This window comes from Oncorhynchus mykiss, chromosome 9, assembly GCF_013265735.2.
Source record: "Oncorhynchus mykiss isolate Arlee chromosome 9, USDA_OmykA_1.1, whole genome shotgun sequence".
NCBI classification, from domain to species: Eukaryota; Metazoa; Chordata; class Actinopteri; order Salmoniformes; family Salmonidae; genus Oncorhynchus; species Oncorhynchus mykiss.
This window is the reverse complement of record NC_048573.1, coordinates 55,657,541-55,685,144: the sequence shown is the minus strand read 5'-3', so window position 1 is coordinate 55,685,144 and position 27,604 is coordinate 55,657,541. Positions and strand designations below refer to the sequence as shown.

Sequence of the window (27,604 nt, the reverse complement as noted above, 5' to 3'; positions counted from 1 at the left end):
CCATAGCTGTTGCCAGAGAATTGATTGTTAATTTCTCTACCATACGCTGCCTCCAACATCATTTTTGTGAATTTGGCAATATGTCCAACTGGCCTCACACCCTAAGACCACGTGGAACCACACCAGCCCAGGACCTCCAGAGCTGGCTTCTTCACCTGCGGGATGGCTGATGAAACTGTGTTTGCACAACTGAAGAATTTCTGCACAAACTGTCAGAAATCATCTCAGGGAAGCTCATCTGCGAGCTTGTCGTCCTCACCGGTGTCTTGACCTGACTGAAATTCTGCGTCGTGAACGACTTGTGGGCAAAAGCTCACCTTCGATGGCCACTGGCACGCTGGAGAAGTGTGCTCTTAAGATGAATCCTGGTTTCAACTGTACAAGGTAGATGGCATTGTGTTGTGTGGGTTTGCGGTTTTCTGATATCAATGTTGTGAACAGAGTGCCCCATGGTGGCGGGAAAGGCATAAGCTACGGACAACGAACACAATGGCATTTTATCTATGGCAAATTGAACGCACAGCAATACCGTGACCAGATCCTGAGGCCCATTGTCGTGCCATTCATCCACTGCCATCACCGTGACCAGATCCTGAGGCCCATTGTCGTGCCATTCATCCACTGCCATCACCTCATCTTTCAGCATGATAATGCACAGACCCATGTCGCAAGGACCTGTACACCATTCCTGGAAGCTGAAACTGTCCCAGTTCTTCCATGGCCTGCATATTCACCAGACATGACACCCATTGAGCATGTCTGGGATGCTCTGGATCAACGTGTACAACAACATGTTCCAGTCCTTGCCAATATCCAGCAACTTCGCACAGCCATTAAGAGGAATGGGACAAAATTCCACATGCCACAATCAACAGCCTGATCAACTCTATGCGAAGGAGATGTCACGCTGCATGAGGTAAATGGTGGCCACACCAGATACTGACTGGTTTTCTGATCCACGCCCCTAGCCTTTAAACATTTTTTATTTTTAAAGGCATCTGTGACCAACAGATCCATATCTGTACTCCCAGTCATGTGAAATCCATAGATTAGGGCCTAAATCATTTATTTTAATGGACTGATTTCCTTATATGAACTGTAACTCAGTAAAATCTTTGTTGCGTTTATATTTTTGTTCAGTGCATTTGTGTAGACTAGCCATGTTATCAACATTTGATTACTGATGAACCACTCATCCAAGGACAGGATGCCTATAGGCGGAGTACTGATTTATTTTGGTCCTCGGTCTGTCATTGGTTTATAGCAGGGGTGTCAAACTAATTCCATGGATGGCCTAGTGTCTGCTGACTTTTGTTTTTTCCTTTCAATTAAGACCTAGACAACCAGGTGAGGAGAGTTCCTTACTAATTAGTGACCTTAATTCATCAATCAAGTACAAGGGAGGATCGAAAACCCACAGACACTTTGACACATTTATAGAAAGCACCATTTAAGTTCCCTACACATCAGAAAACCCAACAATTTATTATTTCTATTCCAACTATAGTTCAGATTTGTCCTAATTTATAAATACAGTAAAACAAGTTAATATATGACTCATAAGGTTTCATTACAATGTCTCCACACCTTAAAGTGTTGTTGGTTTAGGTAAATTGTTGCCTCGAGTGTAGTACAATGCAGTCTTGCGAAAGATGCCCACTGATACACAAACAAGGCTGTGAAAGCGGTAATGCGTGACAAGGACATTACTGCGTCCAATAACAGAAATGAAAAAAAAAATAATATTGTCAAAAGGAGGCACCCCTGCTGATTGAAGCAAATAAATACTTCCTGTGAGAATAATGTACTGTATGCTTCAGTAGTTCATGCTATACACAGACAAGTTTCAGATGGTAGTATAACAATGAACCAACCCATTTCCCTATGACACACCAGTCTGGAAACATTTGAACATCCCCAATCCCCTGCTGCCACCTTCCCTTTATGTCCTTGAGACACTTATTGTATTAGTCCTCTTTCACAGATACTGTAGGTCAAATATGAGAAGATTGAGTCATCTAGGTTATTATTCCCAGGAAGCCACTCCCAGTCTTGCCCCATAGCCAGGGTTCTGCCACAGGCTTGCCCTGGCTTGAGAGAGACAGGGAGTTGTAGTGGAAACATCTAAACAGGATGACACCTCCCAATGAGCTCAATACATCTGGCCACATTATGTACCAGAGAACCAAGTCAAGTCAAACTGCCATGAGCAAGACGTTCTGACAGAGTACAACATAATTTCTTCAATAATTTACACTTACATCAGATAATTCTAGTGATCTAAAAATATCTTACAGCATCATACCATTATATCATTCAGTATGTTGTAGTCTTACAGGCTACTGACTGACTGCCTACTTATATAATAACATTGTCTTGTAACAGCCACAAAAGTAATGTTGCTAAACACCAGCACAGAAGCACTTTAGAGCAGCATTGAATTTAACATTATCAATGTGGCAGTAATAAACAAGATGCACATGGTTGGACACAATCAGTGAACTGTAAGTATGAAAGTACCCATCTTCGATTGCGCTGTGCTTTTTCAAATGTCAGTATAGCACATTTAAGAATAAATATTCCAAAATGTTGATGGCATGGCATGTTGACTGTAACTACAGTAGTACTGTCTAAAAAATATTTGCCCCCTTAAATCATGTTGCCATTTTAGCTGAGGACATGCAATTGATACATTGATAATGCAAAGACATGGGTGTTTCATAACATGGCCATGAATATGTGACAGAATTGCAGTGTGAAATGTGAACTCTATACACACACAGTAATGTAACATGTAAAAGTAACATGTGACTAACTAATAACATTAACTCTTAAGCCAAAATGTTAAATCCTGTATGGTGGTCTTTCAGCATTTGTACTCTCACTGAGGAAACAAGGCTGGTCAAGTATGAGAATGTTCAAAAGAGATGATATTCAACTATCCAATTAAAGGGGTACATATACTGAACAAAAATATAAAAAGACAACATGTAAAAGTCTTGGTCCTATGTTTCATGAGCTGAAATAAAAGATCCCAGAAATGTTCCATACGCACAAAAATACATTTCTCAAATGATGTAAACAAATGTATGCACATCTCTGTTAGTGAGCATTTCTCATTTGCCAAGACAATCCATCCACCTGATGGGTGTGGCATGTCAAGAAGCTGATTAAACAGCATGCTCATTACACAGTGCACCTTGTGCTGGGGACAACAAAATATCACTAAAGTGTGCAGTTGTGTCACAACACAATGCCACATATGTCTCAAATTGAGGGAGCGTGCAATTGGCATGCTGATTGCAGGAATGCCCACCAGAACTGTTGCCAGAGAATTTTATGTTAATTTCTGAGGACTATTTATGTCTGTAATAAAGCCCTTTTGTGAGGAAAAGCTCATTCTGATTGGCTGGGCCTGGCTCCCAAGTGGGTGGGCTTATGCCCTTCCCAGGCCCCAATGGCTGCAACCTTGCCCAGTCATGTCAAATCCATAGATTAGGGCCTAATTTAAATGTACTAATTTCCTTATATGAGCTGTAACTCAGTTAAACCATTAAAATTGTTGCATGTTGCATTTATATTTTTGTTCAGAATATATTATTCATAAGATCTTAAGTAATTGTTTATAAACTACATTGTAGAATTAAAGGATAATAATTTAAGGATAAGACAGTGTTTGTAGTCAGTGCTTTGTTTTTGATACATTTTTCAGTGTGGCAACCCTCTCCATTAGTTAGTGTAAATTAAATACATTGTAATAGACAAATCACTGAATGTCTCAAATCTACTGAGACAAATAATCTCAAGGATGTCCTCTATTCAACATTCTAAAGTTCTGTTCACAATAAATTAAACGTTGACTGTTGATAAGTGTGTGTGCGCAAGGTCATGTTTGTCTCAAATCACATCGCTCTTCACCCACACACACCATCTATCTAACAGATGGCAACAGAAATGGAACTGTAGAACAAATTCTGGCCACTACAACAACCACATTCCATACCTAATTTGCTGCTAAGACAGTGTGCTTGAACTCCTGCTTGACAATCAAATTGGTAAGGCTGGCATGGTATGAAGCAAGCCTGAGCAGACAGAGGGTACCTGGGTTCAAATAGTATTTGAAATAATAAAAAATAATTTAGCTGTGCTTTATAGCGCTTCACTGTTGCAATGGAATCAGCGGAAAAGTCCCCAAAGTGCAAACACTACCCACCTGGCACTCCAGGCAAGCTAAAGCAAACACTGCCCACCTGGCACTCCAGGCAAGCTAAAGCGAACACTAAAGGTATTTAACAAGATTTCTAAATTGTATTTGAACCCAGATCTGATGGCAGCGAAAATGTGGGGGAGTGGAGACACCCTTCTCAGTCCTCTTCAACTGTGGACAGCATCTTCTGGGCTGAAGCAGTTGAGAGACTCCTTTAAGAGGCAGAAGGAGGGGGAAACAGAGTGTTACATCCATGCAAAGCTGTGCCAAGGCCAGGGGCCATCCTCATAGTTTGTTTTGACTGGCCTCTGCTACACTTGAGCTCAGACAGAGGAGGGTGAGGTCAGTCACAAGACACAGCTTACTCTGTTTTTATAATAAGCTGTTTTTAGAAATTATCAACTTTAATGAGGCAAATGGGGAAACTAAAACTGCAGATTAAAAAATAAATAATTTTAACCCTAAAAGCACCAACAGGGGTAAACGGTGAGGTCCTTCTGATCCTTCTGAAAATGTTAGGGCTTTGTCAAGCAACTAGTTACAGACAACAACAAAAAACAATTTAGCATAATTTACATGTTAAAAAAAGATGAATGAAAAATATATTTTGTATAGTAGTGGTGTGCGGCGAAACAAAAAATGTGGACTCAATAGTAAACTTTGTGACAAAAGCACCAAATTTAGCACAGAAGTAGATGTATGTATCCTGAAATTACAGTCGTGGCCAAAAGTTTTGAGAATGACACAAATATTAATTTCCACAAAGTTTGCTGCTTCAGTGTCTGGATATTTTTGTCAGATGTTACTATGGAATACTGAAGTGTAATTACAAGCCTTTCATAAGTGTCAAAGGCTTTTATTGACAATTACATGAAGTTGATGCAAAGAGTCAATATTTGCAGTGTTGACCCTTCTTTTTCAAGACCTCTGCAATCCACCCTGGCATGCTGTCAATTAACTTCTGGGCCACATCTGATGGCAGCCTAGTCTTGCAGAATCAATGCTTGGAGTTTGTCAGAATTTGTGGGTTTTTGTTTGTCCACCCGCCTCTTGAGGATTGACCACAAGTTCTCAATGGGATTAAGGTCTGGGGAGTTTCCTGGCCATGGACCCAAAATATCGATGTTTTGTTCTCCGAGCCACTTAGTTATCACTTTTGACTTATGGCAAGGTGCGCCATCATGCTGGAAAAGGCATTGGTCATCACCAAACTGTTCCTGGATGGTTGGGGGAAGTTGCTCTCGGAGGATGTGTTGGTACCATTCTTTATTCATGGCTGTGTTCTTAGGCAACATTTTGAGTGATCCCACTCCCTTGGCTGAGAAGCAACCCCAGACATGAATGGTCTCAGAATGCTTTACTGTTGGCATGACACAGGACTGATGGTAGCGCTCATCTTGTCTTCTCCGGACAAGCTTTTTTCCGGATGCCCCAAACAATCGGAAATGGGATTCATCAGAGAAAATGACTTTGCCCCAGTCCTCAGCAGTCCAATCCCTGTACCTTTTGCAGAATATCAGTCTGTCCCTGCTGTTTTTCCTGGAGAGAAGTGGCTTCTTTGCTGCCCTTGACACCAGGCCATCCTCCAAAAGTGTTCGCCTCACTGTGCGTGCAGATGCACTCACACCAGCCTGCTGCCATTCCTGAGCAAGCTCAACTGTAGAAGACAGTCCTGGCGCTTGCTGGACTTTCTTGGGTGCCCTGAAGCATTCTTCACAACAATTGAACCGCTCTCCTTGAAGTTCTAAATTATCTGATAAATGGTTGATTTAGATGCAATCTTGCTGGCAGCAATATCCTTGACTGTGAAGCCTTTTTTGTGCAAAGCAATGATGACGGCACGTGTTTCCTTGCAGGTAACCATGATTGACAGAGGAAGCACAATGATTCCAATCACCTCCCTCCCTTTGAAGCTTCCAGTCTGTTATTCGAACTCAATCAGCATGACAGAGTGATCTCCAGCCTTGTCCTCGTAAACACTCACACCTGTGTTAAAGAGAGAATCACTGACATGATGTCAGCTGGTCCTTTTGTGGCAGGGCTGAAATGCAGTGGAATTTTTTTTTGTGGGGGGGATTCAGTTCATTTGCATGGCAAAGGGGGAATTTGCAATTAATTGCAATTCATCTGATCACTCTTCATAACATTCTGGAGTATATGCAAATTGCCATCAAACAAACTGAGGCATCAGACTTGGTAAAAATTAATATTTGTGTCATTCTCAAAACTTTTGACCACGACTGTACAGGGCCTTCAGAAAGTATTCATACACCTTGACTTTGTCCACATTTTGAGTTACAGCATGAATTCAAAATTAATTAATTAAATTAAAATTAAAATTAATTAAATCTATTGTTTTCTCTCACCCAGTTACACACAATACCCCATAATGCCAAACGAAAACACGTTGCAATTTTTTTAGAAAAAATTAAATCTATAAATATCTAATTTGCATAAGTATTCTCATCCCTGATGTTAGAATCATCTTTGGCAGTGATTAAAGCAGAGACTTTCAGGGTAAGTTTAAGAGCTTTCCACACCTAGATTGTGCAACAGTTGCCCATTATTCTTTGCAAAATTCTTCAAGGATTGTCCAATTTGTTGTTGATCATTGCCAGACAACCATTTTCAAGTAGATTTAAGTCAAAACTGTAACTAGGCCACTCATGAACATTCACCATCTTCTTGGTACTGTAATCAACTCCAGTGCAGACTAGGCCTTGTGTTTAGGTTATTGTCCTGCTGAAAGGTGTATTCATCTCCCGGTGTCTGGTGGAAAGCAGACTGAACCAGGTTTTCCTCTAAGACTTTGCCTGTGCTTAGCTCCATTCTGTTTATTTTTTACCCTGAAAAACCCAGTCCTTAACAATTACAAGCATACCCATAACATGATGCAGCCACCACTACGCTTGAAAATATGGAGAGTGGTACTCAGTAATGTGTTGTATTAATTTTTTGCTGTATTACTTTAGTGCCTTGTTACAAACAGGATGCATGTTTTGCAATATTTTTAGTCTGTACAGGCTTCCTTTTTTTCACTGTCAATTAAGCGTCCTTCCTAACTCCAGCATCTGAGTTAGGAAGGACACCTGTATCTTTGTAATGACTGGGTGCATTGATACAACATCCAAAGTGTAATAAGTTCACCATGCTCAAAGGGATATTCAGTGTCTGCTTTTCAAAAATGTGTACCCATCTACCAATAGGTGCCCTTCTTTTCGAGGCATTGGAATACCTCCCTGGTCTGTGGTTAAACCTGTGTTTGAAATTCACTGTTTGACTGAGGGACCTTAAAGATACTTGTATGTGTGGGGTACAGAGATGAGGTAGTTATTCAAAAATCATGCCAACCACTATTATTGCACACAGAGTGAGTCCATACAACATATTACATGACTAGTTAAGCAAATTTCTACTCTTGGAACTTATAAAAAAGGGGTTGAATACCTATAGACTCAAGACATTTCAGCTTTTCAATTTTAATTAATTTGTTTAAAAAAAATGAAAAACATAATTCCACTCTGACATTATGGGGATATTGTGTGCTGGCAAGTAACAAAAAAATATATAATTTTATCCATTTTTAGAGAATCTTGTTTCTCATGGTCTGAGTGTCCTTTAGGTGCCTTTTGGCAAACTCCAAGTGGGCTGTCATGTGCCTTTTACTGAGGAGTGGCTTCCGTCTGGGTCTGATTGGTGGAATGCTGCAGAGATGGTTGTCTTTCTGGAAGGTTCTCCCATCTCCACAGAGGAACTCTAGTGCCCCGTCAAGAGTGACCATCGGATTCTTGGTCACCTCCCTGACCAAAGCCCTTCTCCCCCTGCTCAGGTTGGCCGGGTGGCCAGCTCTAGACCTGATATAGACAGTGTGTTCTTTTCCAAATCATGTCCAATCAATTATAATTACCACAGGTGGGCTCCAATCAAGTTGAAGAAACATCTGAAGGATTATCAATGGAAACAGGATCCACCTGAGCTCAATTGAGTATCATAGCAAAGGGTCTGAATACTTATGTACATTTTTATTTTTACTCGCTTTGTCATTATGGGATATTGTATGTAGACTTTATTTAATCAATTTTAGAATAAGGCTGTAACGTAACAAAATATGGAAAAAGTCAAGGGGTCTGAGTACTTTCTTAATGCTTTCTAAAAGGCTGATGGCATCGGCACCCACATTGCCCATATCGGTGGCCATCTTAGGTCATACCGGTATGTCAGATTAGCTCTAAATCACCAATTTCATAGCTTCTGAGTATCACAGAAATACAACACTTTGAATGAGTAACAGACAAAATGTTCATAACATGTGGCTATGGATGAAATGCATCAAATTAACAACTTAAATTAAAAATATATATTTTGAAACATTAAACTTGTGTGGGACAAATTGTGTGGGACCGTCCCGCATTTTGGCCCTTTGTTCCACGTCCCCCAACCAAACAATCATGTCCCGCATTTTATTAACAAATTCAAACACCACTAATTTAGAAAAAAAAGGTTGATTTGTCCCATATTTCAGTCACACATTCCAACCGGTCTCTTGCAGTCATGTTGCGCTTACATATACAGTTGAATTGGGAAGTTTACATACACTTAGGTTGGAGTCATTTAAACTTGTTTTTCAACCACTCCACAAAATTCTTGTTAACAAACTATAGATTTGGCAATTCAGTTAGGACATCTACTTTGTGCATGACAAGTAATATTTCCAACAATTGTTTACAGACAGATTATTTCCCTGTATCACAATTCCAGTGGGTCAGAGGTTTACATACACTAAATTGACTGTGCCTTTAAACAGCTTGGAAAATTCCAGAAAATTATGTAATGGCTTTAGGAGCTTCCGATAGGCTAATTGACATGATTTGAGTCAATTGGAGGTGTACCTGTGGATGCATTTCAAGGCATACCTTCAAACTCAGTGCCTCTTTGCTTGACATTATTGGAAAATCAAAAGAAAATCAGCCAAGACATCAGAAAATAAATTGTAAACCTCCACAAGTCTGGTTCATCCTTTGGAGCAATTTCCAAATGCCTGAAGGTACCACGTTCATCTGTACAAACAATAATACGCAAGTATAAACACTGTGGGACCACGCAGCCGTCATACCGCTCAGGAAGGAGACGCGTTCTGTCTCCTAGAGATGAACGTACTTTGGTGCGAAAAGTGCGAATCAATCCCAGAACAACAGCAAAGGACCTTGTGAAGATGCTGGAGGAAACAGATACAAAAGTATCTACATCCACAGTAAAACGAGTCCTATATCGACATAACCTGAAAGGCCGCTCAGCAAGGAAGAAGCCACTGCTCCAAAACCGCCATAAAAAAGCCAGTCTAAGGTTTGCAACTGACATTTTTTTAGAAATGTCCTCTGGTCTGATGAAACAAAAATAGAACTGTTTGGCCATAATGACCATTGTTATGTTTGGAGGAAAAAGGGGGAAACTTGCAAGCCAAAGAATACAATCCCAAACGTGAAGCACGGGGGTGGCAGCATCATGTTGTGGGGTGCTTTGCTGCAGGAGGAAAATTATGTGGATATATTGAAGCAACATCTCAAGACATCAGTCAGGAAGTTAAAGCTTGGTCACCAATGGGTCTTCCTAATGGACAATGACCCCAAGCATACTTCCAAAGTTGTGGCAAAATGGCTTAAGGACAACAAAGTCAAGCTATTGGAGTGGCCATCGCAAAGCCCTGACCTCAATCCTATAGAACATTTGTGGGCAGAACTGAAAAAGCGTGTGCGAGCAAGAGGCCGACAAACCTGACTCAGTTACACCAGCTCTGTCAAGAGGAATGGGCCAAAATACACCCAACTTATTGTGGGAAGCTTGTGGAGGCTACCCAAAACATTTGACCCAAGTTAAACAATTTAAAGGTAATGCAACCAAATACTAATTGAGTGTATGTAAACTTCTGACCCACTGGGAATGTGATTAAATAAATAAAAGCTGAAATAAATCACTATTATTCTGACATTTCACATTCTTACTATAAAGTCATGATCCTAACTGACCTAAGACAGGGAATTTTTACTAGAATTAAATGTCAGGAATTGTGAAAGTGAGTTTAAATATATTTGGCCAAGATGTATGTAAACTTCCGACTTCAACTGTATATATAATAAGATGTTGTACTGGAGATGTTAAACACTTCTCAAATCATTACTAAGATCTGATATTCTGCACAGACATAGGCCTATCGTCAACCAATAACATTTCTCAAATACTTTCCAGCAAAATTCGAGCTAAACTTGGAGAGGACAGTTGCCTAACTACTTACAAAAATGTTGCTTCTGACGAAGTGCTACAAAAGTAAATAAATAGCCGCGTTAGACTGAAATAAGGTAATTTGATCTAACTTGTGAGGCTCTACATGCTCATTAGTTGCTCATTTAACATATTTGCTGTATAGCCCCTTTGGAAAATGTAAATTTATTGTTGAAAATGTGAAGACAAAAACATTTTTTTTATGTGAATCACATTTTTATGTGAATAACAACAGCATTGCCCCCAGTTTGGGAATATCTGCTCAAGTAGAATTCACTCTTCTCCTACTCAGGTGTTTTAACAGTTGATAATCAGATAGAATTGACATGCTGTACCAAAATGAACGAATGGCAGGTGTCAACACTATCGCGCATTAGATGACACATTCAGAGTACTACATTTCACATACTATAAAAACCTTTTTTTTTTTTGCATACTATTTAGTACGCTAGTATGGGTATTCAGAAACACCCAGTGTCTTGGAAGATCACAATGATTAATTAGTATTCTACATAACCAAATTTAACAGCATAGTATAATGTTACCGTTTTACAATGGTTAGCTGAATAGACAAACAAATACACGCTACTGTTCGAAAGTTTGGGGTCACTTAGAAATGTCCTTGTTTTTCTGTGAAGGGAGTAGCACACGGTGTTGTATGAGATCTCAGTTTCTTGGCAATTCCTCGCATGGAATAGCCTTCATTTCTCAGAACAATAATAGAGTGACAAGTTTCAGAGGAAAGTTATTTGTTTCTGGCCATTTTGAGCCTGTAATCCAACCCATAAAATGCTGATGCTCCAGATACTCAACTAGTCTAAAGGTGGCCAGTTGTATTGCTTCTTGAATCAGCACAACAGTTTTCAGCTGTGCTAACATAATTGTGAAAGGGTTTTCTAATGATCAATTAGCCTTTTAAAATGGATTATCTAACACAGCGTGCCATTGGAACACAGGAGTGAAGGTTGCTGATAATGGGCCTCTGTATGCCTATGTAGATTTTCCATAAAAAAATCTGCCGTTTCGAGCGTCATTTACAACATTAACAATGTCTACACTGCATTTGTGATCAATTTGATGTTATTTTAATGGACAATTTTGTTTTGCTTTTCTTTCAAAAACAAGGACATTTCTAGGTGACCCTAAACTTTTGAACGACAGTGTATATTGTGGACAAAATACAAAGGCATTTGCCACTATGCAGAATATGCTTGTATTGAAACTAAATACAGGAAGAATATATCGGTTGTTAACACAAATCGGCTCTAATTTGCTCACGTAAAAAATATTTGAAAATCAAATGAAGGGTTTACAGGTGGACATTTAATCTGTAAAATTCTGCCAACATTTTTTATTCATGTAGTCGCCCCTCCCCCGCGATTTTCCGCAAAATCCTGCTGTTGGTCACCCTAAATTGTACAATAAATGTGTGATAATAAATAAATATCTGGTTATTTGGGGGAATTTTAATGTTTTACTGCTTGAAAGACAGTGTCTCTTTGCAATCATTACCAATTTGGGGTCAATAATAATAACCTCCGTTGGCGCCCCTTAAGCAAAAAATATGTTGGGTGCTTTTAGGGTTAAAAGGTAGAGTCAGTGATGCACATAGAGAGCAGAATCGGGCCGACTTCCGCAACAACTAAGACTGCGAAGCATGAGACAAAATAGTTTTGGTCCTGTAGCTATTGCCATGCAGCAGCGTGAAGCACACCCGTGCAGATTCTATGAGTGCATCATCGTCTTGCATTGTGCTCTCCTGCAGTAACTGACGTTTATCCTACTGCTTGTGGAAAGGTCATATCACCGAGTCTCAGTTGAAGGACATAAGTAACATCATAAACATATTTAAAAGAGCGAGACATTCATACAGAAAGACAACACTAACTTGGCTTTGTGCCAACTCTGCTCCCTCAGGGTCCTCAAAGGACTGCATGCTGGGTAGAAAGGGGGCCAGGGGCCGTCGAGATTGAGGTAGGTTGCCAGCGCTGTAGAGGCGCGGTCGCTTCACCTGGTCGTGACTGGACAGCGGGGTGAAACTGTTCCTCCGTAGGAATGTGGCAGGAACGACGTCATTACGGACTTTATCCTGGTGAGACAAGATTAAGGAAAGAGAATCAGAAATGAGAGAAATAAAGTATGTTTCACTGTGTGTGTGTGTGCGTGCGCGTGTGCACACGCCTTGCTTGCTACACTTCTTGTGAAAACAATCCAGCTGGAACAAACAGAAGATTGAAGGCGCTTTGCGGTTCCTTTCCCAGACATGTTATTCTCCCTCCATTTAACAGGGCTATTCTCAGGAAAAGGCAGTGTGGTCATTTTTATGAGTGTGACGCCCACACCACCAGGGACATCTGGTTAACACACTGTACTGGGGACAGCACTGAGGTCTGTTCACACCAGAACTACAATCCCATCAGAAAATATTCATACCCCTTGACTTATTCCACAGTTTGCTGTGTTACAATTAAAACATGGATTAAAATATGTTTTTTTCTCATCCATCTACACACAAAACCCCATAATGACAAAGTGAAAACAATTTTAGCAAATCTATTGTAAATAAAATACAGAAATATCTCATTTACATAAGTATTCACACCCCTGAGTGAATACTTTGCCGAAGCACCTTTCGCAGTGATTACAGCTGTGAGTCTTTCTGGATAAGTCTAAGAGCTTTCCACACCTGGATTCCACACCTGGATTGTCCATTATTCTTTTCAACATTTTTCAAGCTTTGTCAAATTGGATATTGATCATTGCTTGACAACCATTTTCAGGTCTTGCTATAGATTTAAATAGATTTACAGAGTACCAGTCAAAAGTTTGGACACCTACTCATTCAATTGTTTTTATTTTCTACAATGTAGAGTAATAGTGAAGACAACAAAACTAATAAAATAATGTTAAATATATATATATTCTTCAAAGTAGCAACCCTTTATCACAGCTTTGCACACTCTTGGCATTCTCTCAACCAGCTTCACCTGGAATGCCTTCCAGTCTTGAAGGAGTTACCACATATGCTGAGCACTTGTTGCCTGCTTTTCCTTCATTCTGCGGTCCAACTCATCCCAAACCATCTCAATTGGGTTGAGGTCCGGTGACTGTGGAGGCCAGGTCATCTGATGCAGCACTCCATCACTCTCCTTCTTGGTCAAATAGGCCTTACATAGCCTGGAGATGTGGTGGGTCATTGTCCGGTTGAAAAACAAATTATAGTGGGACTAAGCGCAAACCAGATGGGATGGTGTGTCGCTACAGAATGCTGTGGTAGCGATGCTGGTTAAGTGTGCCTTGAATTCAAAAGAACTTACTGATAGTGTCACCAGCAAAGAACCCCCACACCACCTCCTCCATGCTTCTCGGTGGGAACCACACATGCTCAGCGTCTCACAAAGACACGGCGGTTGGATCCAAAAATCTAATTTGGACTCATCAGACAAAAGGACAGATTTTCACCTGTCTAATGTCCATTGCTCGTGTTTCTTTACCCCAAGCAAGTGTCTTCTTCTCATTGGTGTCCATTAGTAGTGGTTTCTTTGCAGCAATCCGACCATGAAGGCCTGATTCACGCAGTCTCCCATGAACAGTTGATGTTGAGATGTGTGTTACTTGAACTCTGAAGCATTTATTTGGGGTGCAATCTGCGGCTGGTAACTAATGAAATTATCCTCTTCAGCACAGGTAACTCTGGGTCTTCCTTTCCTGTGGCGGTCCTCATGAGAGCCAGTTTCATCATAGAGCTTGATGCTTTTTGCAACTGCACTTGAAGAAACTTTAAAAGTTCTTGACTTTTTCCGGATTGACTAACCTTCATGTCTTAAAGCAATGATGGACTGTTGTTTCTCTTTGCTTATTTGAGCTGTTCTTGCCATAATATGGACTTGGTCTTTTACCAAATAGGGCAATCTTCTGTATACCACCCCTACCTTGTCACAACACAACTGATTGGCTCAAACGCATTAAGGAAATCAATTCCACAAATGAACTTTTAACAAGGCACACCTGTTAATTGAAATGCATTCCAGGTGACTAACTCATGAAGCTGGTTGAGAGAATGCCAAGAGTGTGCAAAGCTATCATCAAGGCAAAGGGTGGCTACTTTGAAGAATCTCAAATATATTTATTTGTTTAACACTTTGTTTGTTACCACACGATTCCATTAGTTATTTCATTGTGTTGATGTTTTCCCTATTATTCTACAATGTAGAAAATAGTACAAATAAAGAAAAACTAACTTTGCCTCTCAGGAACATTCACCGTCTTCTTGGTAAGCAGCTCCAGTATAGATTTGGCGTTGTGTTTTAGGTTATTGTCCTGTTGCAAGCTGAATTCATCTCCTAGTTTCTGGTGGCATGCACATTAAACCAGGTTTTCCTCTAGGACTTTGTCTGTGTTTAGCTCCATTCAGTTTATTTTTTATCCTGAAAAACTCTCCAGTCCTTAACGACTACAAGCATACCCATAATATGATGCAGCCACCACTTTGCTTGAAAATATGGAGAGTGGTACTCAGTAATGTGTTATTGGATTTGCCTCAAACATAACACGTATTCAGGACAAAAAGTGAATTGCTTTCCCACATCTTGCAGTATTACTTCAGTGCCTCGTTTAAAACAGGATGAATGTTTTGGAATATTTGTATTCTGTACAGGCGTTCTTCTTTTCACTCTGTAAATTAGGTTAGAATTGGAGAGTAACTACAATGTTGTTCATCCATCATCAGTTTGAGCCATTAAACTCTGTAACGGTTTTAAAAAGTTACCGTTAGCCTCATGATGAAATCCCTGAGCGGTTTCCTTCCCCTCCGGCTACTGAGTTAGAAAGGAAGCCTGTATCTTTGATGTGAATGGGTGTATTACTAAACCATCCAAAGTGTAATTAATAACTTCACTATGCTCAAAGGGATATTCAATGTCTACTTTTTATTTAAAAAATTCACATCTGCCAATAGGTGCCCTTCTTTGCGAGGCAATGGAAAACCTCCCTGGTTTTTGTGGTCGAATGTGTGTTGAAATTCACTTCTCAACTGAGGGACCTTCGATAATTGTATGTGTGGGGTACAGAGATAAGGTAGTCATTAAAAAATAATGTTAAACACTATTATGCACACAGAGTGAGTCTATATTGTGACTTGTTAAGCACATCTTTACAACTGAACTTATTTAGGCTTGTCATAACAAAAAGGGGAAATACTTACAAGACATTTAATCTTTTCATGTTTAATTAATTGGTAAAAATGTCTAAAAACATAATTCCACTTTCACATTATGGGGTACTGTGTGTAGGCCAGTGACAAAAAAACAAATATTTAATCAATTTTAAATCCAGGCTGTAACAACAAAATGTGGAAAAAGTCAAGCGATGTGAATAATTTCTGTATGTACTATACTGTATAACCAGAACAGATTACATGACATGAAATAGGCTGAGGGTGGAGAGGGTGTGCTGGCTTTTTATAAGAACAATTTCATTACAAAATAGAACGCTTCAAACCACACCTCCACAGCTCAGCCAGGTGGTAATGACTCGGCTGTTTACTGTCAAACTGACCCTTGAGGGAAAGTCTTCGGATCAGTGATCAGAACTGGCTACATCCGTTACCGAGAGGGAAACAGGAAATAAACCTATGAAATTAAGAAGAACGCACAGTAGATTGAACAGAGATATGGCAAGGAGAGCAACTCACTAATGGCCTATCCCGGTGAGTGTTCACAGCCTTCACTTTCAGGTCAAACATGTCCACTTTGCAACCTGGCCGAGAGATGGAGAGAATAACAGTCCATGTTAACCTGAGAGAGGGAGGAGAAATATGTGGATTCTGAGACAGGGTAGTCTTGGATGAGATATCCTACCATAAGCCACAGGGGTGAGCTTTAGAACCGTGTGGAGGGGACACTTCAAGTAGGGCAGGTCATCTGTGCCAACAGAAACAAGAATGCCAATGACTTCACTTAGAACATTACACGTGAGATCTATGCATCATCTCAAGACAACTCAATCTTATGCATTTCAATGACACATGACAGTTAATGATACATATTTATTTTTCAGGGATTATATTTAGATTAGATGATATCATTACTCAATAGTTTGCATTACTTCCCTTTCATGACATCTGGGATGAGGCAGTGACAGACAGAGGTGCCCAATGCCCAGTTACAGACTTTACTAGCATTTAAAATGCTCTTTTAGGTACAAACCACTTTTGCTCCTGACTTGACAGACCTTTAAGACCTTGACATTGTTTAGCCTCAACTTAATTACCTCGACTAACCAGTGCCACCGCATATCGACTCTGTACCAGGACCCTCTGTATATAGCCTCACTATTGGTTACACAAAACATGCCGTTTAAATTTTTTATTTTTTTTCCATTGTTGGTTAAACGCTTGTAAGTAAGCATTTCACTAAGTATTTGACACATACACATACAGTTTTATTTTACTTTTATTTCTGTCCTGTTTCATCCAGGATGAACATGAGCAAGTGTTTTTTCACTCAAAACAAGCAGCTGTAAATTAAGAGGAGTGTGTTTGTATCCTAGCCAAAGTAAATTAGTTTCCTAACACAGGGCTGTGTCTATATGCGAATCTCCATGTTTATATAAATGAGATTGTGTTTGTACCTGCACTCTTATCCAGGAAGTAAGCGAGCAGGCATCGCATGACAGCCTGGTGGCAGATGACCAGCACGTTGCCTTGTCTCTCCAGTTCCATGATGACCGGCTCTAACCTCTGCACTAGGTCCTGGTAGGACTATGGAGGGGGGAGGGACAAACTGAGCTCAATGACTCAGATGAATAGGCCAGATAGATCTCTGTAGAGAAGAAAGAAAGAATTACCTCTCCCCCTGGGTAGCGGTAGTGGTACTTGTCCTGGTCTCTCAAGGAAAACTCCTCAGGGTAGGTTTTCTCGATTATATCATAGGTCATCTCCTCACACACACCCTGAGACACAGAAATATGTCATTTTAAAAGACAATCATGATTTAACAATGTAACCACTACCATGTTTTGTCTAGGGGTCATTAGTGCACTGTGGTACTGACTGCATCGATCTCGTTGAGTATCTTCCACTGCTCGTAGGGCACCCCAAGCTCCTCAGCAGTCTGGATGGTCCGTCTCAGCTGGCTGGTCCACACCTTTAGGTCCGACAGACCATGCTCCTCCACAAAACCCTTAAGCGCTCCAGCAAACTGAGGATTAGAATAGGCATAGTAGGTTTAATAGTGTACGTAAGAGGGAGATGTCATATAGTGATTTAAGAACACCTTCCTAATATTGAGTTGCACCACCTTTTGCCCTAAGAACAGCCTAAATTTGTCAGGGCATGGACTCGACAAGGAGTTCCACAGGGATGCTAGTCCATGTTGACTCCAATGCTTCCCATAGTTGTGTCAAGTTGCTTGGATGCCCTTTGGGTGGTGGACAATTCTTGATACACACGGGAAACTGAAATCCAGCAGCGTTGCAGTTCTTGTCACAAACCGGTGCGCCTGGCACCTACTACCACACCCCATTCAAAGCCACTTCAATCTTTTGTCTTGCCCATTTACCCTCAATGGCACACATACACAGTCCATGTCTCAATTGCCCAAAGGCTTAAAAATCCTTCTTTAACCTGCCTCCAACCCTTCATCTACACTGATCGAAGTGGATTTAGCAGGTGACATCAATAAGGAATCATGGCTTTCGCCTGGTCAGTCTGTCATGGAAAGAGCAGGTGTTTCTAATGTTTTGTGCACTCAGTGTACATACAGTGCCTTGCGAAAGTATTCAGCCCCCTTGAACTTTGCGACCTTTTGCCACATTTCAGGCTTCAAACATAAAGATATAAAACTGTATTTTTTTATGAAGAATCAACAACAAGTGGGACACAATCATGAAGTGGAACGACATTTAGTGGATATTTCAAACTTTTTTAACAAATCAAAAACTGAAAAATTGGGCGTGCAAAATTATTCAGCCCCTTTACTTTCAGGGCAGCAAACTCTCTCCAGAAGTTCAGTGAGGATCTCTGAATGATCCAATGTTAACCTAAATGACTAATGATGATAAATACAATCCACCTGTGTGTAATCAAGTCTCCGTATAAATGCACCTGCACTGTGATAGTCTCAGAGGTCCGTTAAAAGCGCAGAGAGCATCATGAAGAACAAGGAACACACCAGGCATGTCCGAGAAACTGTTGTGAAGAAGTTTAAAGCCGGATTTGGATACAAAAAGATTTCCCAAGCTTTAAAACATCCCAAGGAGCACTGTGCAAGCGATAATATTGAAATGGAAGGAGTATCAGACCGTTGCAAATCTACCAAGACCTGGCCGTCCCTCTAAACTTTCAGCTCATACAAGGAGAAGACTGATCAGAGATGCAGCCAAGAGGCCCATGATCACTCTGGATGAACTGCAGAGATCTACAGCTGAGGTGGGAGACTCATAGGACAACAATCAGTCGTATATTGCACAAATCTGGCCTTTATGGAAGAGTGGCAAGAAGAAAGCCATTTCTTAAAGATATCCATAAAAAGTGTTGTTTAAAGTTTGCCACAAGCCACCTGGGAGACACACCAAACATGTGGAAGAAGGTGCTCTGGTCAGATGAAACCAAAATTGAACTTTTTGGCAACAATGCAAAACGTTATGTTTGGCGTAAAAGCAACACAGCTGAACACACCATCCCCACTGTCAAACATGGTGGTGGCAGCATCATGGTTTGGACCTGCTTTTCTTCAGCAGGGACAGGGAAGATGGTTAAAATTGATGGGAAGATGGATGGAGCCAAATACAGGACCATTCTGGAAGAAAACCTGATGGAGTCTGCAAAAGACCTGAGACTGGGACGGAGATTTGTCTTCCAACAAGACAATGATCCAAAACATAAAGCAAAATCTACAATGGAATGGTTCAAAAATAAACATATCCAGGTGTTAGAATGGCCAAGTCAAAGTCCAGACCTGAATCCAATCGAGAATCTGTGGAAAGAACTGAAAACTGCTGTTCACAAATGCTCTCCATCCAACCTCACTGAGCTCGAGCTGTTTTGCAAGGAGGAATGGGAAAACATTTCAGTCTCTCGATGTGCAAAACTGATAGAGACATACCCCAAGCGACTTACAGCTGTAATCGCAGCAAAAGGTGGCGCTACAAAGTATTAACTTAAGGGGGCTGAATAATTTTGCACGCCCACTTTTTCAGTTTTTGATTTGTTAAAAAAGTTTGAAATATCCAATAAATGTCGTTCCACTTCATGATTGTGTCCCACTTGTTGTTGATTCTTCACAAAAAAATACAGTTTTATATCTTTATGTTTGAAGCCTGAAATGTGGCAAAAGGTTGCAAAGTTCAAGGGGGCCGAATACTTTCGCAAGGCACTGTAGAATACAGAGCAACATAGCAAGAGCTAGCACAATTTGACTCTACTTGTATTGATGTACTTAAAGAGAAGTCGGGGTACCTTTTTCCCTTGAACAGACAGCATTGCGTCGCCCCCGATGCGTCCCTCCACGTTGTGGTCGCTCTCTCCGTGCCGACACAGGTAGATAGAGTGAGAGTGCACGTGGATGTTCATGAGGTAGTACACGATCTTGCTCTGGATGTAGTCCTGCACCCTGTTGACCAGGAAGCTCCGGCCCACATTGATGACCTGGATGAAGGACAGGTCCCTAGGGGTCAGAGGTTAGACTGGAGGTCAAGATGTGTGACCTGATAGCATCTTTATCCCATGCAGACTGATCATGAAGATATACTCATCTGTAAAATGAATTCTCAATAGTTGGGAGCAATCAAAGAAATTGAGACATACGAACATTCAATAAAATTATACTGAACATGTTTCATGAGCTGAAATGAAAGATCCCAGACATTTTCCATACCGCACAAAAACACATTTCTCTCAAATGTGCAAACATTGGTTTACATCCCTGTTAGTGAGTATTTCTTCTTTGCCAAGATAATCCACCACCTGACAGGTGTCGCATATCAAGAAGCTGATTAAACAGCATGATCATTGTCTATTGATCATATTATTTCAATGTAGAGCCTCTAGCCCTGCTCAATATACCTTATCCAACCCTTTAGTTCCACCTACCACACATGCGATGACATCACCTGGTTTAAATTATGTTTCTAGAGACAATATCTCTCTCATCATCACTCAATGCCTAGGTTTACCTCCACTGTGTCCACATACTACCATATCTTTGTCTGTACATTATGCCTTGAATCTATTCTATCGTGCCCAGAAACCTGCTCCTTTTACTCTCAGTTCCGGACGTACTAGACGACCAGTTCTTATAGCCTTTAGCCGTACCCTTATCCTACTCCTCCTCTGTTCCTGTAGAGGTTAATCCAGGCCCTGCAGTGCCTAGCTACACTCCTCTTCCCCAGGTGCTCTCCTTTGTTGACTTCTGTAACCGTAAATGCCTTGGTTTCATGCATGTTAACATTAGAAGCCTCCTCCCTAAGTTTGTTTTACTCACTGCTTTAGCACACTCTGCCAACCCGGATGTCCTAGCCGTGTCTGAATCCTGGCTTAGGAAGACCACCAAAACCCTGAAATTTCCATCCCTAACTATAACATTTTCCGACAAGATAGAACTGCCAAAGGGGGCGGCGTTGCAATCTACTGCAGAGATAGCCTGCAGAGTTCTGTCTTACTATCCAGGTCTGTACCCAAACAATTTGAGCTTCTACTTTTAAAAATCTCTCACCGTTGCTGCTTGCTATAGACCACCCTCTGCCCCCAGCTTTGCTCTGGACACCATATGTGAACTGATTGCCCACCCATCCATCTTCAGAGCTCGTGCTGCTAGGTGACCTAAACTGGGACATGCTTAACACCCCGGCCATCCTACAATCTAAGCTTGATGCCCTCAATCTCACACAAATTATCAATGAACCTGCCAGGTACAACCAAAGCAGTAAACACGGGCACCCTTATAGATATCATCCTAACCAACTTGCCCTCCAAATACACCTCTGCTGTTTTCAACCAAGATCTCAGCGATCACTGCCTCATTGCCTGCATCCGTAATGGGTCTGCGGTCAAACGACCACCCCTCATCACTGTCAAACGCTCCCTAAAACACTTCAGCGAGCAGGCCTTTCTAATCGACCTGGCCCGGTATCCTGGAAGAATATTGACCTCATCCCGTCAGTAGAGGATGCCTGGTTATTCTTTAAAAGTGCCTTCCTCACCATCTTAAATAAGCATGCCCCATTCCAAAAAATTTGAACCAGGAACAGATATAGCCCATGGTTCTCTCCAAACCTGACTGCCCTTGACCATCACAAAAACATCATGTGGCGTTCTGCATTAGCATCAAATAGCCCCCGTGATATGCAACTTTTCAGGGAAGTTAGGGACCAATGTACACAGGCAGTTAGGAAAGCTAAGGCTAGCTTTTTCAAACAGAAATGTGCATCCTGTAGCACAAACTCAAAAAAGTTCTGGGACACTAAAGTCCATGGAGAATAAGAGCACCTCCTCCCAGCTACCCACTGCACTGAGGCTAGGAAACACTGTCACCACTGATAAATCCACTATAATTGAGAATTCCAATAAGCATTTTTCTACAGCTGGCCATGCTTTCCACCTGGCTACCCCTACCCTGGTCAACAGCCCTGCACCCCGCACAGCAACTCACCCAAGCCTCCCCCATTTATCCTTCAGCCAAATCCAGATAGCTGATGTTCTGAAAGAGCTGCAAAATCTGGACGCCCTACAAATCAGCCAGGCTAGACAATCTGGACCCTCTCTTTCTAAAATGATCTGCTGAAATTGTTGCAACCCCTATTACTAGCCTGTTCAACCTCTTTCGTATCGTCTGAGATTCCCAAAGAATGGAAAGCAGCCGGGGTCATCCTTCTCTTCAAAGGGGGAGACACTCTAGACCCAAACTGCTACAGACCTATATCTATCCTACCCTGCCTTTCTAAGGTCTTCAAAAGCCATGTTAAACAGATCACAGACCATTTCGAATCCCACCATACCTTCTCCGCTATGCAATCTGGTTTCAGAGCTGATCATGGGTGCACCTCAGCCGCGCTCAAGGTCCTAAACGATATCATAACCGCCATCGATAAGAGACAATACTGTGCAGCCGTATTCGTCGACCTGACCAAGGCTTTCGACTCTGTCGCTCACCACATTCTTATTGGCAGACTCAACAGCCTTGGTTTCTCAAATGATTGCCTTGCCTGGTTCACCAACTACTTCTCTGATAGAGTTCAGTGTGTCAAATCGGAAGGCCTGTTGTCTGGACCTCTGGCAGTCTCTATGGGGGTGCCACAGGGTTCCATTCTCGGGCCGACTCTTCTCTGTATACATCAATGACGTCGCTCTTGCAGCTGGTGATTCTCTGATCCACCTCTATGCAGACGACACCATTCTGTATACCTCTGGCCCTTCTTTGGACACTGTGTTAACTAACCTCCAGACGAGCTTCAATGCCATACAACTCTCCTTCCGTGGCTTCCAACTGCTCTTAAATGCAAGTAAAACTAAATGCATGCTCTTCAATCGATTGCTGCCCGCACCAGCCCGCCCTTCCAGCATCACTACTCTAGACGGTTCTGACTTAGAACATGTGGACAACTACAAATACCTAGGTGTCTGGTTAGACTAAACTCTCCTTCCAGACTCACATTAAGCATCTCCAATCCAATATTAAATCTAGAACCGGCTTCTTATTTCGCAACAAAGCATCCTTCATTCATGCTTCCAAACATACCCTCGTAAAACTGACCATCCTACTGATCCTCGACTTCGGCGATGTCATTTACAAAATAGCCTCCAACACTCTACTCAACAAAATGGATGCAGTCTTTCACAGTGCCATCCGTTTTGTCACCAAAGCCACATATACTACCCACCACTGCAACCTGTACGTTCTTGTTGGCTGGCCCTCGCTTCATACTCGTTACCAAACCCACTGGCTCCAGGTCATCTACAAGTCTTTGCTAGAAGTCTACAAGTCTTTGCCCCGCCTTATCTCAGCTCACTGGTCACCATGGCAGCACCCACCCGTAGCACGTGCTCCAGCAGATATATCTCACTAGTCACCCCCAAAGCCACTTCCTCTTTTGGCCGCCTTTCCTTCCAGTTCTCTGCTGCCAATGACTGGAACGAACTGAAGAAAAAGAAATCACTGAAGCTGGAGACACATATCTCCCTCACTAGCTTTAAGCACCAGCTGTCAGAGCAGCTCACATATCACTGCACCTGTACATAGCCCATCCAACTACCTCATCCCCATTCTGTATTTATCTTGCTCCTTTGCACCCCAGTATTTCTACTTGCACATTCATCTTCTGCACATCTACCATTCCAGTGTTCAATTGCTATATTGTAATTACTTCACCACCATGGCCTATTTATTGCCTTTACCTCCCTTATCTTACCTCATTTGCACACAATGTATATATACTTTTTTCCCTGCTGTATTATTGACTGTATGTTTGTTTATTCCATGTGTAACTCTGTGTTGTTGTGTGTGTCGAACTGCTTTGCTTGATCTTGGCCAGGTCGCAGTTGTAAATGAGAACTTGTTCTCAACTAGCCTACCTGATTAAATAAAGGTGAAGAAAAAAAACAGGTGCACCTTGTACTGAGGACAATAAAAGGCCACTAAAATGTGCAGTTGTCTCACACAACACGTCTCAAGTTTTGGCAGTATGTACAACCCGGCCTCACAACCACGTGTAACTGGCTTTGCACAACCAACACCAACTGTCAAAAAACGTATCAGGAAAGCTCATCTGCGTGCTTGTCATCCTCACCAGGGTCTTGACCTGACTGCAGTTCGGCGTGGTAACCAACTTCAGTGGGCAAATGCTCACCTTCAATGGCCACTGGCACGCTGGAGAAGTGTGCTCTTCAGGGATGATTCCTGGTTTCAACTGTACTGGGCAGATGGCAGACAGAGTGTATGGCGCCATTATTTTGCTGCTTTTACTACACTGCTCAAAAAAATAAAGGGACCACTAAAATAACACATCCTAGATCTGAATGAATGTTCTTATTAAATACTTGTGCTGACAACAAAATCACACAAAAATTATCAATGGAAATCAAATTTATCAACCCATAGAGGTCTGGATTTGGAGTCACACTCAAAATTAAAGTGGAAAACCACACTACATGCTGATCCAACTTTGATGTAATGTCCTTAAAACAAGTCAAAATTAGGCTCAGTAGTGTGTGGCCTCCACGTGCCTGTATGACCTCCCTACAACGCCTGGGCATGCTCCTGATGAGGTGGCGGATGGTCTCCTGAGGGATCTCCTCCCAGACCTGGACTAAAGCATCCGCCAACTCCTGGACAGTCTGTGGTGCAATGTGGCGTTGGTGGATGGAGCGAGACATGATGTCCCAGATGTGCTCAATTGGATTCAGGTCTCGGGAATGGGCGGGCCAGTCCATAGCATCAATGCCTTCCTCTTGCAGGAACTGCTGACACACTCCAGCCACATGAGGTCTAGCATTGTCTTGCATTAGGAGGAACCCAGGGCCAACCGCACCAGCATATGGTCTCACAAGGGGTCTGAGGATCTCATCTCGGTACCTAATGGCAGTCAGGCTCCCTCTGGCGAGCACATGGAGGGCTGTGCGGCCCCCCAAAGAAATGCCACCCCACACCATGACTGACCCACCGCCAAACCGGTCATGCTGGAGGATGTTGCAGACAGCAGAACGTTCTCCACGGCGTCTCCAGACTCTGTCATGTCTGTCACGTGTGCTCAGTGTGAACCTGCTTTCATCTGTGAAGAGCACAGGGCGCCAGTGGCGAATTTGCCAATCCTTGGTGTTCTCTGGCAAATGCCAAACGTCCTGCACGGTGTTGGGCTGTAAGCACAACCCCCACCTGTGGATGTCGGGCCCTCATACCACCCTCATGGAGTCTGTTTCTGACCGTTTGAGCAGACACATGCACATTTGTGGCCTGCTGGAGGTCATTTTGCAGGGCTCTGGCAGTGCTCCTCCTGTTCCTCCTTGCACAAAGGCGGAGGTAGCGGTCCTGCTGCTGGGTTGTTGCCCTCCTACGACGGCCTCCACGTCTCCTGATGTACTGGCCTGTCTCCTGGTAGCACCTCCATGCTCTGGACACTACGCTGACAGACACAACAAACCTTCTTGCCACAGCTCGCATTGATGTGCCAACCTGGATGAGCTGCACTACCTGAGCCACTTGTGTGTGTTGTAGACTCCGTCTCATGCTACCACTAGAGTGAAAGCACCGCCAGCATTCAAAAGTGACCAAAACATCAGCCAGGAAGCATAGGAACTGAGAAGTGGTCTGTGGTCACCACCTGCAGAACCACTCCTTTATTGGGGGTGTCTTGCTAAATGCCTATACATTTCCACCTGTTGTCTATTCCATTTGCACAACAGCATGTGGAATCTATTGTCAATCAGTGTTGCTTCCTAAGTGGACAGTTTGATTTCACAGAAGTGTGCTTGACTTGGAGTTATATTGTGTTGTTTAAGTGTTTCCTTTATTTTTTTGAGCAGTGTATAAGGAAATGTGCAATTTAACCCAGGTCCTGACATTTCTACCCCATCTGACTTTAAAAAGTCAGAATTGTCTGAGGTTTCTGCTCATAAATGTAAGACATTTTCTTCAGGAACATGATTTTGTGAATATTTGGGTAAAACAGCAGACCCAGATGTATTTATGCTTTCCGGTCTGATCGTGGTGGTGTTGCTATATACACATAAAAGACACGTTTTCAGCTACCATTCTGACTACATTCACCAAAATATCCATCTTTTAATTTTAATCCTAGTGCATACTTAAATATTGTTCTCTTTTTACCGCCATCTGCTATTGCTGGCTCTCTGGACTGTATTTTAGAATTATTATCACGTCAAATCAGAATTTTTGCTTATGGATGACCTGAACCTAGACTGGTGGACATCCAACTGATCAACTCAATAATCTATGTAATACCTAGCTAGCTAACAAGCAGCTCATTAGCCTACACACAGTAGCTTGCTGTAACTAGCTAGCTAATAAAACAGAATAGTATACATTTTTTGAATGTACCTACGACAAGCTAGTTAAGAAGCTAAAATGAAGTTCTTGATGAAGGTTAATTTTAAATTAAAAACCTCACTACAAATGCATTGGAAGAGTGTTATAACAGAAGAGGGTGATAGGATGTTCTGCTCCAGCTGTCAGAAAAGAGAATAGGTGTACTAGTTAGATATGGCACGTTGTGGGATGACATTACGCAAATATTCTCCAGTTTTAGTCCCTAGAGAGGAACATTATGAAGACAGACAGAGATGATAGTCAGGGATCTTACTTTGTTATATCTGTTCTCAGATATGGAGAGCTGCAAAAGCCTGTCTGCAGATGAAGAGGTCCCAGTGAATGTCCCAAGAGACTGCTGTCACATTCTTGTATGCCATGGGTTGCATATGTGCTTAGATTAGCAAATGTTGTACACAACAATACAGCTAAAATGTCACACACAATGTAGGCTACAAACTTATTACAACTGTAGCAGGCCAATCCTTCTGCTGGAGGTATGCAGGCTTCTGTTACAGCCCAGCACTAACACACCTGATTCAAGTTATCACACCTAATGAGTTGATAATGTGTGTTATTGCTGGGCTGGAATAGAAGCCTGCTCACCCAGTAGATCAGGGAGTGGAGCAAGGTTGGCCACCTCTGGTATGGACTTTTGTTGTTCACCTGAAATTATGCTTTAATAATAAATTGCCTACAGAATTGTGATCTGTGATGAAAGAACTTTAACATTAGTTCATCTTGAATAATGTTTTTAAGATAACAAGTTTAAACACTTTACTTCAATGAATCAACATTGAATTCATCAAAATATAATTTCAAAATGTACAAACAATTAACCTGTTTGTAAATGTTTGTAACATTTACAAACAGGTTAATTGTTTGTACATTTTGAAATAAAAAGCAATAAAAAGGTGTGAAGGGGATCTGTCTCTAATTTGTCTGTGTTTCTGTTTTGCTTTCACAAATGAACATTATTTTGATGTCCAGTTGTGAGCTCTCCAATCTAAAATTACACCAGTATAAGCTAACCATAAACCAGATTTTCTACATTATTCTTCTGACATGAAATTGTTCAGTGCAA

The 27,604-nt window shown here is 41.7% G+C and overlaps 1 protein-coding gene across 6 annotated transcripts in view; it reads right to left on the bottom strand.

Annotated features, from left to right (window-relative positions):
* Positions 1-1,437: 1,437 nt before the first annotated feature.
* LOC110532413 (6-phosphofructo-2-kinase/fructose-2,6-bisphosphatase 2) overlaps positions 1,438-27,604 on the bottom strand; it is a 34,939-nt gene continuing 8,772 nt past the window's right edge. For 4 of the 6 annotated variants that reach the window (XM_036988357.1, XM_036988360.1, XM_036988358.1 and 1 more), the window contains 7 exons: positions 19,941-20,148; positions 17,536-17,682; positions 17,330-17,434; positions 17,114-17,243; positions 16,342-16,404; positions 16,176-16,240; positions 11,534-12,572 (listed from right to left, as the gene is read on the bottom strand). In XM_036988357.1, the coding sequence (XP_036844252.1) occupies positions 12,297-12,572; positions 16,176-16,240; positions 16,342-16,404; positions 17,114-17,243; positions 17,330-17,434; positions 17,536-17,682; positions 19,941-20,148 (994 nt within the window). In that variant the 3' untranslated portion in view covers positions 11,534-12,296. Of the gene's footprint in view, positions 4,420-11,533; positions 12,573-15,692; positions 16,078-16,175; positions 16,241-16,341; positions 16,405-17,113; positions 17,244-17,329; positions 17,435-17,535; positions 17,683-19,940; positions 20,149-27,604 lie in introns of those variants that run through there. The other 2 variants (XM_021616300.2, XM_021616303.2) reach the window with 2 other exon arrangements.